This window comes from Neolamprologus brichardi, chromosome 8, assembly GCF_056152115.1.
Source record: "Neolamprologus brichardi isolate AB-2024 chromosome 8, ASM5615211v1, whole genome shotgun sequence".
Lineage (NCBI taxonomy): Eukaryota > Metazoa > Chordata > Actinopteri > Cichliformes > Cichlidae > Neolamprologus > Neolamprologus brichardi.
In genome coordinates, this window is record NC_142111.1 from 2,332,197 (window position 1) to 2,349,322 (window position 17,126).

Consider the following 17,126-nt stretch of genomic DNA (forward strand, 5'->3'; position numbering starts at 1 on the left):
AGAAATTAAAGAGTGTATTTTCTGGAGCCTTGCACACCTGCACTGCTCCTGGTGTTTTTCTTTTCATGCTCCGGATCATATTCCATATAACTTTCCATTCAAATCTAAGGATAAACAGCAACGGTGAAATCCTTGATGTGTCCGGCCGACGTCCAATGTCGACAGAGGTTTAGGAGGCTCCGCACCTGGTGGGGCAGCAGTTGGCGAAGGCTGCCCTCAGAGGAGAGTATGTGGTGGGGATCACATGTTGAGGACAGGAGAATATAATATAAACTGCTGTGTGACTGAGCAAACTCAGATTGTACAAAAAGTCGACAAAGACAAGTAGCTCACAGAGGTTTATTTTAAATGCTAGACTGTTTCAGTGGTCATCAGTGTTGCTGTTGTTGAGGCAGGCGTGTCTCATTTACAAGGGAGACCTGTTTGTATATCTCATGGTTTCAGAAGTCTGAAAATTATTCAAATGTAAAGCTGCAAAATAAATAATGTTACTCAGAACATGCATGCAAGATGTAAGTAATTGGTTATGTTTGTTTGTCTGTTTAGTGTCCACAATTTTCAAATTTTGTGTAGTTGTAGATGATTTAATGTTAGCTGGGTTAACGTCCAGGCCAAAGCAAGTGTGAAAATCGGTAAAACGTTATATTACCAGCAGTTTTTATGGGTCATTTTCACATGTCACAACAATATACTACTATTGTTAGTGCCCGAGGTCAAAGTTCACCTTGAAAAAAATCTGAAAGGAGACAGAGAAAGCTGTACGACACACTTTTTTAAATACTTAAAGTCACAGTGACACCATAAACTTTTGCAGCTGTCATATTCATGCTGTTCAGTCCCTCCCCTACTCTGCTCTAGCAAATCGCACGATCTGATATCCTCGTGTTGGTGTTGTTCCCAGATCATCATACTAAAGGTTGTTCCAGGATCAACATTGCAAGTGACCAATCAGAATGTTGTGATGTCATACTTTTGCGACTTCAGGAAAAACCGGCGTAAAACAAAAAACTGTACTTAAGCTGCGAGAAACCGCCTTTGTCCGCCGATCAACGGACCCTAACCCTGACCCTAACCCTTTAATAAACGCTAAGCAGAATTGATATTGTCCTTGCAACATTGGAATTTCATAAATGCACGAATGGGTTGGTGCGCAAAAGAATAACGTCACAACAATGTGATTGGTCACTTGCAATGTTGAACCTGGAACAACATTTTCATGATGATCTGGGAACAACACCAACACAAGGATGTCAGATCATCCCTAGCAAATCAGTCATCATTACTGGGCATAAAATGTATTGATACTGGTCTGCCTGTGCTTGATTAGCCTAATTAGCACTGTGTGAAGTAATGTGGCTTGAATGTGACTGGAACACTGGACACTCTGGACTTCAAATCAAAATGTTTTCACAACTGACATATACAGTATTTTTAAAGTATAAACGAGTATTTAGTTGAAACCCAGCATTTCAGATGGAGTTGTAGTCAAAGTTGCCACAAACGATTATTTACCAGCTTCCTGAAAATGTTTCACAATAAAAGCCCTGTTAAGAAATGAAGGATTTCTTTCCACTTTCTTGGATTTAAATTGGAAACATTCCTACATATTTTTGTGTTTCCATTGTAGCATTGGTTGTGTGTTGTGGTCAGTGTTTCTTCTTTCAACAGATTGTTGGATAATGGATTTAATTATGATAAATTTGCCTTTTATTTACCTACGTGTTGGTTTATTGAGGCTGTGTTTGCTGAAAATACTTTTAAATCACGTCTTAAAACCCACTTTTATTCCTTGGCTTTTAACCTCAGCGAGACTTAGTTTCTCTTTTAATTGAAGTAGTTATTTAATGATTTCACTCTTCTTTTATTTGGTTTTTACTTATATCTTATGTAATTTTATTTTACAGTTCCAATGTACAGCACTTTGTGTCAGCTGTGGTTGTTTTAAAGTGCTTTATAAATAAAGTTGATGATGATGATGATGAAAAAATGTAAACATATTTGGAAGAGAATCTCGAGTTATTTTAGACTTCTGTCTTACGAGTCACTCATTTCTTGCCAAACAATTGTTAACCATCACCTTAAAATAAAGTTCAGTGAGGCTTAGTACAAGAACTACTTGCTACTTTCTGCAGTTCAGTCACTGTGAGGAAAATAAGTGATCAGTAATCAGGTTTTCAGTTAATATCTGTTTAAAGTTTTAAAAAAAAAATGTGGCAGCCATTAATACTTTTATTTATTCTACATTGTCCACATTGTTTGTCTCCTCTGTGTGTGTAAAGCCCACTAATGTGTGTTTCCAGTCTGATTATACTGCTACATTTGTATCACAAGTTTATTGAATATTGCTTTTATGCATTCTATTTATTACACGAGGAATTGAATCCTCCAGTGAAACTTGTTGCCACTCCTGCTTTTCTCGCTTTCTTCCTCCTGGCTGTCCTGCTACTTCATTATCTGCTCCTCTATCTTGATATTTCCCTCCCCATCTAACTCCCCCTCTCTCCTCTCTAATGACAGTCAACAAGGCTGATAGGCTGATATATTTACACTGGTGGCAAGGGAGGAAGAAATCATCAGCCAAACCCTGTCCTGCCCCTGGGCTCTGACAGGCGGGGCTTGGAGGAAACCCTGGCCGCTTAGCCACTCCCAGAGCAGGGCATATCTCTCTCTGCTGTCCCTGGCCCTGCTCAGATCTCACAGCTAGATGGGACCAAAGCTTTCTCAGGCCCGCAGACTCACAGACACACTCCCACATCAGCTACCGGGGGGAGAGTGAGCGGAGAGGAGAAAGCAGCAGACAGAGTGGAAGGCTGCTGCTGGTGTGCACGCTGGCTGAGAGAAAGACAAGAAAGCCTGTGTTTGTTTTGTTTTGGGGTTTTTTTGCTGTGCCACTTTTCCTCTAGATCTGTTGATGAGCCAGGCTGGGTCAGCTCTGGGTCTCGTCTCAGTGTGGGGTTCAGAGGTCGGGGTCAAAGTGTCACTGCTTCTTGAGTGTGCGTGGCTATTTTGCAACTTTTGAACACTGGAACTGTACTGTAAGCATTATGACTCTTCTGGGCTCTGAACACTCCATACTAATACGAAGCAAGTTTAGATCGGGTAAGTCCAGTGATGACTGAAACGTAACTTTTATTGCTTCTCTGTTCTGTCACAACTTATGAACACTTCCTGTGTGCAGTTGTGTTTATTCTCAGAAGCCGCACAAACAGTTTGTCTGCCAACAGCATTTGAAAACAATTCTCCGCACGTTGTGTCATTCGTTTGTGTTCGCGGATGATGTTGATACTCAGAACGTGCTCCTCAGTAACAGCAGCCGAGTGACAGGTGTGTGTAATACACGGTGCTGGTATGTGATGGCACAAGGAATAGCAGAGGGAGGTCAGAAAGCTTCCCGTCACTCTGTCACAGCGTGATGGATTTACAGACGTGATGTCCATCAAACTCCTTGTAAATGACACGAGAGAGAATGATGCTTCAGACAGGTTAGTGCACTTGTTCAGTCCCAGTCGCTAACCCTCTGCTGCTGCTGAGGAAAGCCAGTCAGACATTGTCGTTTTCAGGCTTTGATAAAAAGAGATTAGAGGTCAAAGGTTATCTAAATATGGCTGCATTGGAAGCTGCGTGTACCTGAGCATATCAAAGCGGGAGGAAGGGTCTGGACTACAGCACTGACTTAAACTCCTTCTAATACACATCAGATGTTGGGGATTTGTATCCATCTGTCTCCTTCACGTACACAGACTCCTTAATTCCGTCACTTTCTTATTCCCACACGCACTCTCCTTAGTTCGAACAGACTTTGTCTGAGCTCGCACGTGTGTGTTTTCAGCGTGTGTAGTCTGAGCAACACTGCCACCTCCCTGAGGAAATTGCAACTGATCGTAGCTGCTCGGCTTGTTCTACACTCAAAGAGCAGCTGCTTCAAAGCGGTGGCTGCGGTGGCTCTGGTTGCTACCTCCAGTTTGCCTGTGAGCTGTAATTGCGTTCCAGAAATGGCAGGCTAAATGATGCTTTTCCTTTGATTTGTTTAGAGCACATCAGTAGGGTGGGAAATGACTGCCGGTGCTCTGGGGAGCATGAGAGGCTGGATTCAAAAGCAGCATAAGGCTTTTCATGAAGGTGGCTCAGGGTCTGTGTTGCTCTAACCCTTGTGCTATAGCTTGTTATAATACAACACAGATGTAGAGATATTGTCCTTATGCCAAAGTTTGCTTGATATTACAGTCACAGGGGTTAATGCCGCCTGATAAAAGTGACTGCTTGAGCTCATTTATGAGCGCATGAGTGAAATGTTGTGCGTAAATGTCTCTGTGATAACTGCTGATGGCAGGGGAAGTCGAAGATGATCTGCTGTCAAGGATTTGCAGTTTCTTTAACATGATGTAGCTCGACTTACACTTAGTGGAAACCAGCAATTGTCACTCCTATGCACCATGCTTAAACGACAATCAAACTAATCAAAGCCATGGGAACTGCTACCGCATGGTTGAAGCTAAAAGGAAAGATAAAGATCTCATTTAAGTGCTCCCCACGGAGCGCCGAATCTGAGTGTGAGAGGTACTGACGAGTTCTCATGCCGATTTGATTTAGAGCTCAAATGACCACAGTCCATGCTCTTAAGCTCAAGGCCATTGCATAATGTTATGACAGAGACGTCAAATGCAGTGCCACATGTTGACCATGTGTAAATCAGCAGTGCATACATGTGCTGTCTTTAATATATAACTATTTCACACCCATTTTCACTTCTGATCCCAAAAAACATAAACACGCTGGATGTTTTCAACCTGGATCAGCGAGAAAATGGAAATAGTAAAACAGGAAACTTAGTTTGATGTTGTTTTCTGAGCTGGCAAATCTGTATCTGTGAGTTTATCAGTTATAAGCAGAATAAGCCTTTCACTCCACCGGTGTCATCTATAAAAAAAAATAATCCATCTGACCCACAGAGAAAAAAGAACAAAATAAACAACAACAAAAAAAGAAACTATTAACTTAGCTTAAAAAAAAAAACAGGAGGAACCAGCAGTCTGCACTAAATGGATAAGCATACCATGCAGGCAGTCACATGACAAAATTTGTGGGTTTAGACTTTGTTTAGGAAAGTCGCTGTTCTAGAGCCTTCATGACACTCCTCCAGGCGCTAATTGCAACAGTTATTTTGAAGTATTATTCAATAAGTGATCAGAATAGGCTGTAAGTATAGAATCACTAGTCAAAAGATATTAAAAAAAATTGCTATAATAACCTACCATAACATTTTAAAAAACACTTTTACTTCTCTTTTAGTAAATCTCTAATGTTAAATGTACTAAACTAGCACTAAATTAGTCTCATCTTGCATTTATAATGCTGTGCTATAACGAACGTGTCACCAGGTAAAATTGCAGCAGAATTCTTGTCTCTTCTGACAAAGTTGGTAATAAGTTACGAAATGAGCGACTACCCCACAACACGCTCCGCTGACGATGATTTGCAGTCCGGCGACACATAAAAGCACTCACCGGTGTTTCTGAACTCAAGTGAGATTTTTTTTTTTCGCCTTCTTCAACATACATCCAAATCTCCTTATTACCCCACTGTTCACTATGAGTCACTGTCAATGGAGCCGCTCCAGAAACTGTACCTTAATGGTGGAGCGTTGGCTCTCCTCCACGCAGGTCCTGGCTCGCATTCACAAACCTGACTCCAACTGTCCAAGACCGTAGAAATAAAATATGCCAGTTGTGTTTTAAGCTGGATTTTCACTTTATGCAGAGGTATTAGACTAAAATAAACTTAATACTTCATTTAGGAATACCTGTTTATTACAAGTTATACAGTTACACCCATATATCTGTCGTGAACACATTCCTGATTGCACTAAGGGAAAGTTCAGGAGGATTCATGTAACAAATGCAACCAGTGTTGGAGCTTAAGTGTAAAAGTGAGGTGTTATTATTATCTTGTTTTTTTTTTTTTTTTTTGTTCTTTCTTCAGTGTGGTGGCTGTGAGTGTGTGAGGCACAGAACAATAAATCACAGTATCACTCAACTGGCTTGTGCAATTATCAGCACTTCACTGGTGCGAACCAAAGCCAAACGACAATTTATTTACACTATAAATCTGAAAAATTGGGTTTGTCTGTCCTTTATTGTCAAGAAAGCCCAAGTTAAAACAAGTGTCTTCAGTTTCAAAGTCAACATTCAGAGAGGCGTAGTATGGTTCAGTGATCTGTGATTACATAGCTTGGCTCTGGCCCACTTTCTATAACATGTATACGCTGCAATCAGGACAAGCGAGCCTTTGGTCTCAGCAAAGCTTTTGGGGAGAAAGAGCAGATTACATGGCAGCTGCTGTGCTTTTCCAAGCACAATTATTGATAACCTGTCGGTGAACATAATAAAGAGCAGCTGATGTTTCACCTGGCTTTTTCCAAGAAAATTAGAGACAAAATTTGCACGTACGACCAGATTCAAGCTATTCAGGCTGATTGTTACGTTAGCCCGGTATCATGACACGATGTTTGGATAGCGCATTGATTTCCATAGGTCATTTTGTTCATTCAAATGCATTCTTTTAGGACACCTAATTTTTATGAATACATATAATGCTGTGTTTAAATCAAATTAATCAAATTTGTTCATATTTGATCTGACAAATGTTTCAGGCGTGTAACTCTGTCCTAAAAGTTTCACAGGTTATCTGCTTTTGAAGAGAAAAAATCAAAGAGGAAGTTTCTTCATAAATAACAGTTATTCTGTCTTTTGTCTGACAATGAAATTAATTTATCTTTTAAAGCCCTTTTTCTAAAGCATATAGAGAAGGGGAAATAATTATTTGATCCCTTACTAAATTTGTAAGTTTACTCGCCTACAAACAAATGGACAGTCTTTAATTTTCATGACTGTCCTTTTAATCGAGACAGAATATCAACCAAAAATCCAGAAAAAACACAATGCATAAAAATAGCAAATTACTGAGTGAAATAAGTATTTGATCCCCTACAATCCAGACAGAGTTCTGGTTCCCACAGATTGTAATCAGTCTGATCTCAGCGCATTACGTGTATAAATTACACCAATCACAGAATCAATTTCTTCCATTCTAACCTCTTCACCACCATGATCAAGACCAAAGAGCTGTCATGTGTCCATAGACAGGGACACATGGGTGGAATGAGCTACAAGACCACCACCAAGAAGCTTGATGAGATGGTGGCAACATCATCAGTCACCCTCAGTCTGAAGCTCCATGCAGGATCTTGTCTCATGAGGTGAAGCTGCACAGGATATGAAGACGGTTGGACCACAGTCACCAAAAAAATACTATTAGTAACACACTACACCACAATGGGCTGAAATCTTGCAGCGTCTGCAAGGTGCCCCTGCTCAAGAACACACATGCACAGGCCTGTGAACGGCTAAATGATTCAAAGAAGGCGTAGGAGAAGCGCTGCGGTCAGATGAAACTACAGTCAAGCTCTTTTTTGGCATCAACTGTACCTGCTGTGTTTCGGAGAGGATGAGAGGATAACAGAAAGAACATCATCCCCACAGTCGAGCATGGAGGTGGAAGCATAATGTTCTGGGGCTCTTGTTCTGCTAAGGGTGGAGGACAACTTCAACACATTGAAGCGCCAACCGATGGCCGTGTATCACAAGATCTTAGACAAGAACGTCCTTCCCTCAGCCATAACTCTGATAATGTTCGTGGAGTCTCCAGACCTCAATCCTACCGAAATTCTGTAGAGGGAGCTGAAGCTTTGAGCTGCCATGCAGCAGCCAAGAATTCAATTCAATTTTATTTATATAGCGCCAAATCACAACAAAAGTCGCCTCAAGGCGCTTCATAGATACAGAGAAAAACCCAACAATCATATGACCCCCTATGAGCAAGCACTTTGGCGACAGTGGGAAGGAAAAACTCCCTTTTAACAGGAAGAAACCTCAGAACCAGGCTCAGGGAGGGGCGGGGCCATCTGCTGCGACTGATTGGGGTGAGAGAAGGAAGACAGGATAAAGACATGCTGTGGAAGAGAGACAGAGATTAATAACAGATATGATTCAATGCAGAGAGGTCTGTTAACACATAGTGAGCGAGAAAGGTGACTGGAAAGGAAAAAAAAGAGTTTCTATAAAAAGGAGAGGGCCTTTGCATGTTTTCCTTGGGGAACAAATACTTTTTTGACTCAAAATACAACGTCCATTTGTAACTTTTATGTCACGTGTTTTTGGTAAATGCTGGCAATGCTATCGGCTACTTGCGTAGGCTACATTTAACTACATAGATTCATAGCATAAGTATAAATGAATGCGTTAAGGGTTACTGTTACATTACTGGCTTACTGGCGGTGCTAAATTTTAACACGAAAATGTTGCTCTTACAAGGACTTAGCTCAGTACTGTTCAACTTCAACTGTTATTTTTAGATTCAAATGAGTGCAAGCTTGTTGAATAAAAATCATTTGGCTATAGTTACATTCCATCTGTCACCTGGTCTTAAAAAAGAAGAGACAACATTTGCATGCAGGAAAGTGCTCATTTTTCCTTGTCAGAAATTGTATCGGTTACACGTTTTGGTAAGCTTCCAATCGGCAACTAATGCCTTCATTTGCTCTTTGGGATGTCGCGACCGGCAGGTCACGACCCCCTCGCTGTAAACGAAAGCAGATGTCAGATGAAGGGAAGGGCCTGGTATTACATAATGGAGGTGCTCTCCCATGAGAGACCTGTGATGTGGCGCCTGAGCTCGCTGACACACAGTCAAACTGTTAAGAAAGTTGTTACATGACATCAAAGCTGGAAGAAATTCATAAAACGTGCGATTGCAGCCAGAGCTGCGTGAATATAAACCACCTGAGTGAGATAATTAACAATAGGGGAGACAGAAAATGATTAGGACCGTGCAGGGAAAAGGGAACATTTCATGCTTATGTGTCGGATCCAGGATCTGACAGGGAGACCTTCAGATAATACTGGGGAGGGAAAACACATACAGACAAAGGAAGAAAGAGAAAGCAACAAAATCGCAGACGCAGTCAACCAACAGACATTGAGGAGTTTCTATGTTTATGACCTTAAACTCCCACCTAGACCCCCCCCCCCCCCCAACCCACATCCCCCCCCCCCACACACACACACACACACACACACATGCAGGGCACAGTGAAACGTGTGCACATGCTGTGGACCACACACTGCAGAGATCTGTTTAAAAGCCAGGAGCTGTGTTTATCATTCCCTACATCCTGCTCACAGAAATATTTGTGAGCAAGCTGCGCTGTTTTGTGTGTTTTCTGTATGTATATGTGCACATACGTATGTGTCCATGTGCATCTGTTCAATGACTACAAATTGACGCTGGAAGCTTTTCATTCCAGCCCGCAGACAAAGTAAAACGATGCTAATTCGACTTTACGTTTCATTCTGAAATACCGATTTAAGTGGCTTGTATTCTCAGCCTCGTCCTGCTTTTTCTCTGTCCCTCTCCTGTCTCTCCATACCTCTTTCTCACCTTCGCTCTTTATCTGTCCTCCTCTTCCTCCTCCCACCCCCAACTTTAGTCCTACAGTTAAGACTTCAGCAGAGGAGGACACGAGAGCAGCTGGCAGACCAAGGCATCATGCCTCGTGAGTAACACCTTCCAACATGGAGCTGCTGCACATCCAAACACACACACACACACGTGTACTTACATGCTTTCAGACTTAAGTGTGAGTCAGACAGTCAGAGGAAAAAAGTGTGAGAAACTCAAGCTTGTCAACTTATCACACTTGTCCCAATTAGCAATTAGATACAGAGGTGAAAGGTCAGTTCCCCCGACTGTCTAGCTGTTAAAATAATGTAGGTTTTATCTGTCCAAAAGATAAATGAGTGTTCTGCTTCCATGCAAATACGAGGTTGATAGGAACTGAATTTTTTACATTCATTTATGTGAGGCACTCTTTTAACATTAGACTTGTTCCATTAATAACAAAAATATTAGTGAGCTTTAAAACTGTTTTTAAGTAATTTGGGTTTTTTTTTTTTTTTCAATAATTTAGAGCAGTGAAAAAACAAATTTTGGGTGCTTTGTCCTCGGGTGGATGGTGCAGTTCACTGTGGGAAATATGAGCAGTTTCTGCATTTTTCAAATCTGCCCTAGGTCCCCTTGGCTCAATCAGTATTATTTTGAAAATCCAGGAATGAGGTTGTGAGAAGCACCAACTGCCCGAGTTTCACATGCATCGGATCCTCGAGTCTGACATACTGCTTGACATTTAAAGAGAAAAGGGGGAAAAAATAGTTCGATGTAGGCCTGAAATGAAAACTATAAAAACAGATACCAGCTGTTAGTCAAAAGAGAGACAAAAAGAAAGCGATCCACAGTCTCTCATGGACAATTTTTCACAGTACATATATGTTACTGATGGACGTGTAACATGAATCCAGCTGTGTTAAAGAGAGAAAGCAAAATGAAACAGGCAGCAAAAACACAACAAAGCACATATCTAGATAGTGGAGATGAATCAATCCAGAACCAAGGAAAGCAGGTGGCTTTATGCTACAGAGCAGAGGAGAAAGAGACCAGATAGTGGCTGCAGCCCGAGAACAGGCAGACAAGATTGTAAGTGACCGCCGAGGAATGCTCTTGTGCTAGAAGAGGACATTCGGCCTCAGAAGAAACAGCTTAGGAGGCCAGATTCACAAGAGGTGGCACCTGTTTACAGCACAGCGCTGAGAGGCACGCCCAAACACAACAACTGAGCGCGCATTTACAATAAAGAGGCTTTGTGCTTTTAAGAGCACGTAAGTCACAGTGATGAGAACACGTAGACCTGACTGTACTGAGCAACCTCTTAAATCTTCACCCTTGCTGCGATTGATGTTCCCTCCTTTCCTTCAGGTCAGCTTAGTGGATGTTTGCAGCTTTTCGGGTTAGCTGTGACTGCCAACGCACGCCGCGCCAGAGATAAATTTCAAATATTCATGAGAAAGTAGTTTGTTTAGTGTGCGACGTTACAACACAGCAGACAGCTACTCATAAAATCGAGATTTGTATCTATTCCTGTTACTTTAAAGCATCTCGTAAGTCATCTCGGGAAACATGGAATTAGTGAGCCATGCAAGCTAGCTGGTTTTGTCCCCCCCCTCGATTGCTTGCCTGTAGAAACAACAAGGGGACCGGGTGACCTGGACTACAGGCTGGGGATTTGTTGAATGATATCTCTGGCACCGTTCGCCATTTCACAGAGGCTCCAGCCTCAAGATAAACCTCTGGTAAGTGTGCGGGGGAACGGAATCCAGAGGCCCGGCGAGCCCCTATCAGTTTCTAGGAGTCTGTCACAGATAAGGCAGCAACGAGAAACACAATTGGCCAGCAGGGCTCCAAGCACTCTTTTAAAAAAGAAATTTCAATTGGCTGTTTATCTCTTGATTGCAGGCGGTGGTGCAGATCTGAGAGACGTTGCAAGGACTCGTATTTGCGCTGTTTGTCATACGCCCACACACTAGATGTCTTATCGTTCTTCAAAACATCATCCGTCCTCCCCCAAAAAATCAGGCATTTCTGAGGAGGGCACAACATCCTCCTCCTCCTGCGGCTGCCGCTTCTGCTGCTGTCGATGTGATCCCTCAGATGCTGGTTGACTCGGCCTGGCTGTGTTATTCCTGCTCGGGGGAGATGGACACGGCACAGGGTCTGTGTATATATTACCCAGGGAACATCTGGTGTTTATTAGACTATTCAAGAATCCGCCACGGCCTCTTGGGCCCGACTGGCGTGTGGCCTGCATGGGAGCACACACTGTCTGCCTGCTGGCCACAGGTCTGACTTGACACACACATACAATCTAATATTTCCCCATAAAGATAACAGGCCCGTAGCTGCAGGTTTACTGTGCTCTCTGTTGCTTTAAAATGTTCATTTCCACAGCAGAAGGACTTTAATCCTCAGTGGATGGAACCACAAAAGGAATCATTCCAGCTAATGCACCGAACCTCTCTGTGTAGTGTTTACGCATGACAGTCAGCAGTTAAATGTACTGCAGTAGGTTTAAAGAGCACTGTATGTTTAAAAGTGAGCTTCAGACTCACCCGATCATGTTACATTAGGCCAGCGCAGTCGCATCAGGCCAAGTTCTAAACAGACGATAACGCCGACGTGACCATGACAGCAGCTGATGCTTCTCCACTCTCCCTCAGAGGAATGGGGCGTGCAGCCACAGCGGATCATCTGTATTACCCACCTCAGTGTTTTTCCTTCTACTCAAATTGAATCTTTTTTCTTCTTTTCTGCTCCTTTTCATGCTCCCAACATTGTTTTTTTTTATTTTTTTTATTTTAACATCCCCTCACCCCCAACCGGTCACTGCAGATGAGCCTGGATCTGCCAGAGCTTTCTTCCTGTTAAAAGGGAGTTTTTCCTTCCCACTGTCGCCAAAGTGCTTGCTCATAAAGGGTCATCTGATTGTGTGAGTTTTCTCTGTATTATTGTAGGGTCTTTGCCTTACAATTATACAGAACTGTGGTTGTGATTCGGTCCTATACAAATAGAATTAAATTGAATTAAATTTAACTTTTTTCCTGTCCCTCCCCTTTTTGAGTTCAGAATTTGTCTGTGTTGAATATTTTTCTTTTTTTTGCTCTTTATGTTGTTCATTTTCTGGCAGTATCAAAACTTCTAACATACAATGATCTTTCTTAATCTACTTCATTGTCCTCTCTTTTAACATGTTTCTTTCTTCCTCCTCTCTTCTGGTTTATCTTTTTTATTTTCAAGTCAATTCAATTTTATTTATATTTATATAGCGCCAAATCACAACAACAGTCGCCTCAAGACACTTTATATTGTGCGGTAGACCCTACAATAATACATACAGAGAAAAACCCAACAATCATATGACCCCCTATGAGCAAGCACTTTGGCGACAGTGGGAAGGAAAAACTCCCTTTTAACAGGAAGAAACCTCCAGCAGAACCAGGCTCAGGGAGGGGCGGGGCCATCTGCTGCGACCGGTTGGGGTGAGAGAAGGAAGACAGGATAAAGACATGCTGTGGAAGAGAGCCAGAGATTTTATTCTCTACCTCCTGATACTGCTCCTTCCTTCTTTCTGTGTTTTCCTTTCTCATTCATCCTGCTTTAGTAACGTCTGCCTCTTTCTTTTTTCGTCTCTAGATTGATAGATGTCTATTTTGACTGAGACCTTTAGCATAATATTTGCTTCATCTAAAGTTTAAAAATGCCTAATATTTGAACATTAATCTTGATTTTGATGAAACCCATTTTTCCTCTGAAGCATTACATTTCAGATCCGTTTTTCATCAGACACTAATACTCTCTCTAACTTGTCCAGCACAAAGCTCAGTATCATTCATTTCTTTGTTGGCGCTGGATCCTATGTCATCCCTCTGAAATATCCCACTAAAATTATATTTGACCAAATAAGTGCTGTTGCTCTTTCTTGGGCTCAGATAATCAAACTGATCTGGTGCGCTCGCCGCACCGCCTGGTAATCAGTCCTGCGAGTGCTGCGGACAGATTGTAGGCCAAGCCAGGTTAGCTCTGGCCCTGATTATTTATCCAGGATTTAACAGAGATAGATTGTAGAAAGTTGAAAATCTTACCCACTGCAACCCTTTAATTAGAGCCTCTCCATTTATTTTTCTAGTATTCAGACTGTACTAGGAGTAAAAGCAGCTGGACTGATATTACAGCTGATCCAAAATGTAAATATTGATTGTTGAAGGATAAAAGAAGTGTGGAGATAGCAGCTGAACGCAGAAGTGTGTAGATTAATAATGATATGATAAAAAGGGAACAGAGGTTTAAATGGAAGACCATTTTACTCTACAGGAATTTAATAAACAGATGAGAAAAACCCCTGATATCACTTCAAAATTATTGTAGTTTGTTGCTTCTAAACATCATCTATAACTTTGGTTATTGTGAATGTTGTAAAGACAACATTCACAATAAGACGAAAAACTAAAGTCTGTATTCTCCAAAAGTTGATTCTGTTCATCTGGACGTAGTTTTCTGGGAGAAACGTTTCATCACTCATCCAAGTGACTTCTTCAGTCTCAGCTGACTGCAGGTTTCCCCAATCTTATAAACAGTACATTTGCATAATGACTGAAACTGAAGGAACAATGGGCTGTGAGGTCAGTTCCTTAATCATAATTATGCAAATTCTCATGACCATTGATCAACAACCACTGACCAAAACCCACTGATCAAAGACCACTGATCAAAGACCACTGATCAATGGCCATGAGTACCATTCACAGAGAGTTGGGGAATGGCTGCAATCACAGCATTGTAAGATGGTGACAGATGTACCCTTAGGCCCCCTCCTCGATTCAGAGATGGTCTTTCCCTTTTCACGTAAATGGCCTCCTTGACTCCACGCTCAAACCAGCATTCCTCCCTGTCCAGGATGTGTACATCCTCATCCTTGAAAGAGTGTCCACTGGCCTGTAGGTGTAAATAGACTGCAGAGTCCTGGCCTGACGAGGTAGCTCTTCTGTGTTGTGTCATCCGCTTCGCCAGAGGTTGTTTGGTTTCCCCGATGTATAAATCCTGGCAATCCTCCTGGCACTTAACAGCGTACACTATGTTACTCTGTTTGTGTCGGGGGACCCGATCCTTGGGGTGGACCAATTTTTGGCGCAGTGTGTTTTCGGGTTTAAAAGCCACAGAGACCCGGTGTTTAGAAAAAATGCGTCTCAACTGTTCCGATACTCCTGACACATATGGGATCACTACTAAAGTCTGTATTAAAAAAGCATACACAAAGAGTTATTTGCCATATTCTTATAATTACTGACATTATTGAGAAGATGCCCCAATCAAGTTACAGGTAAATGTTCTGTAAGGAAAGAAGGAAAAGAGGAATAAAGTGTAGAAATATTATGAGCAGAATCTCTCTGCGTACAGGAAAAACAGATCTGCTGTTATGAATTCGTGGTGTGCTGCAGGCGCATTCCTAAAATGCAACGTTCATCTTTTTGCTACTGAAAAACAGCCTTGTGACCTTAACTTGTCTTTCAAGTGGAGCAGTGGAAGTGTGCCAGCTTAACCGCCGAGTTGTGCTTTCTCGCAGCTTGCTCTTGAGACGCGAAGAAATCATCTGTGTTTATAGTCGTAGAAGAGACGCACCGAACGGTGGAGACGAGGAGAAGGATTGCATAAAAATGCAGGCACAGAGCCCACGCTCGTTAATTGCAGGACATTATCCCACTTATAGATCACCAGTGACACTGTCAGTTACCTGAATCCTCTAAGAAATGACCACAGTGACGGTGTATTGAAGGATCGGGTTATATGGTTTGTTTTTACATGAATTTCAACATTAGTTCAGAATTGTTTGAAAGTTATATCTGGAAGATGCTCAAGATCGTTACTGCAGAGATCTTTTCATGTTAGCATGTAGCATCAGGGTAAGGTGGAGCCATTATTAACTAGCTTATGGACTCATTATACACTGATCAGGCATACCATAATTCGCACTGACAGGTGAAGTAAATAACATTTTGATGATCTCTTTATCATGGCGCCTGTTACTGGGGTGGATATATTAGGGAGCGAGTGAACATTTTGTCCTCAAAGTTGATTGGTTAGGAGCAGGAAAAATGAAGGAACGAATTGTGACGGCTAGACGACTGGGTCAGAGCATCTCCTGTGGGAGGTTCCCAGTCTGGAGTGTGCATTGATTAGCTGAACACCAGGATGCACTATGGGAAGAAGGAAAGCCAGCGGACGCTGATGCTTTGGAAAATGTCCTGCTGGGAAAACTTTGGTAATTCATCTGCCACAAAGCAAAATGGTTTGAGGAGTTGACTTGACCTCCAAATTCTGTTGCTAACAGCTTGGTACCAGATACCACAGCACACCTTCAGGGGTCTAGTGGAGTCCATGCCTCAATAGGTCAGGGCTGTTTTAACAGGCTAAGGCAGATATAAGGCAATATTACGCAGGTGGTCATAATGTTATGCATGATCGGTGTAAGTTATTCTGGACAACATAGACCATTTTAAATCTTTAAAAGTAATAACAGTCACTGTCAAACAAATGGAATAAGGATCTTTGTGATCACGGCTAAAGTGCATTATATCAAAGTATACTTTCAACTGCAAACATAAAAATATACTTTTAAGCATGTACTTCATTACTCTCCACCAGAGATGGGCAGTAACGCGGTACTTGTACCGCGTTACTGTAATCCGATTACTTTTTTCAAGTAACGAGTAAAGTAAGGGATTACTATTGCAAAAACGGTAATTGGATTACCGTTACTTTCACGTAGAACGCTGCGTTACTGCGTTACTAAAACCATGATTTTTTTGCGAGAATGTCTCACGACACTGACGTAAGCAAGTGCGACGTTTGTGAAAACAGCTGTGTGCAGAGCAACAATGGATCATATATCGAGTGCGGGAGAGAGTATGAGCGTGCAGCATTTAAAGCGTGGAAGTACTGACCTTACTTTGAGTTTGATTCCATAAAAAGTGACATAAAAATTAGTGTCCGTTGTGCGTGGGAAGAAAACTTCTTTTTACAGCGAAAAAAACCCCTAAACTTCCGAGCAAACGCCGAGTGCGCTATGACGTAATGGGAAAGTCACAGAGAAACTCGCGGATTCTTCCACTGACCGCTGCGGCACACCTGCACCAAGGTATACTTCCGCCTACCCCACTCCTGCTTTACAGGTGAAAATAGAGCAAAAGGACCGCTGAGTCTTTGACTTTATTTATTTTCTGCTGTGTTTTACTTGCATCTATTTAAAAGACTGAGTGTAAACACACAAAAAAATTATTTCATGTGCTGGAATGTGCAGAAAATAGGTTTAAATATTAAACAAATTTCTTCCAGTCAGAGAATGTTGCATATAATTTAATTTTTGCTTGATGCATAAAGTTAAAAGATTAAAACTAATAAAACAAGTTTTAAAAAGAGACTTTTCCATTTGATTACATTTTGTATGATGGATTATGCAGAAAAAGTAGAATTGGGCTGAAAGATCTATTGTTTTATCACCTATTCAGGTTGTAAATCGTGTTTTTAAAAAGTAACTAGTAACTAAGTAACTAAGTAATTAATTACTTTTGAAAATAAGTAATCAGTAAAGTAACGGGATTACTTTTTGGGGGAAGTAATCAGTAATT

The 17,126-nt window shown here is 41.6% G+C and overlaps 1 protein-coding gene across 7 annotated transcripts in view; it reads left to right on the forward strand.

Moving 5' to 3' along the window:
- myocd (myocardin) overlaps nucleotides 1-17,126 on the forward strand; it is a 66,868-nt gene that overhangs the window by 35,913 nt on the left and 13,829 nt on the right. For 5 of the 7 annotated variants that reach the window (XM_087845257.1, XM_035910435.2, XM_087845254.1 and 2 more), the window contains exon 2: nucleotides 9,545-9,610. In XM_087845257.1, coding sequence (XP_087701383.1) covers nucleotides 9,545-9,610 — 66 coding nt within the window. Of the gene's footprint in view, nucleotides 1-2,711; nucleotides 3,100-9,544; nucleotides 9,611-17,126 lie in introns of those variants that run through there. The other 2 variants (XM_006796934.2, XM_006796935.2) reach the window with 2 other exon arrangements.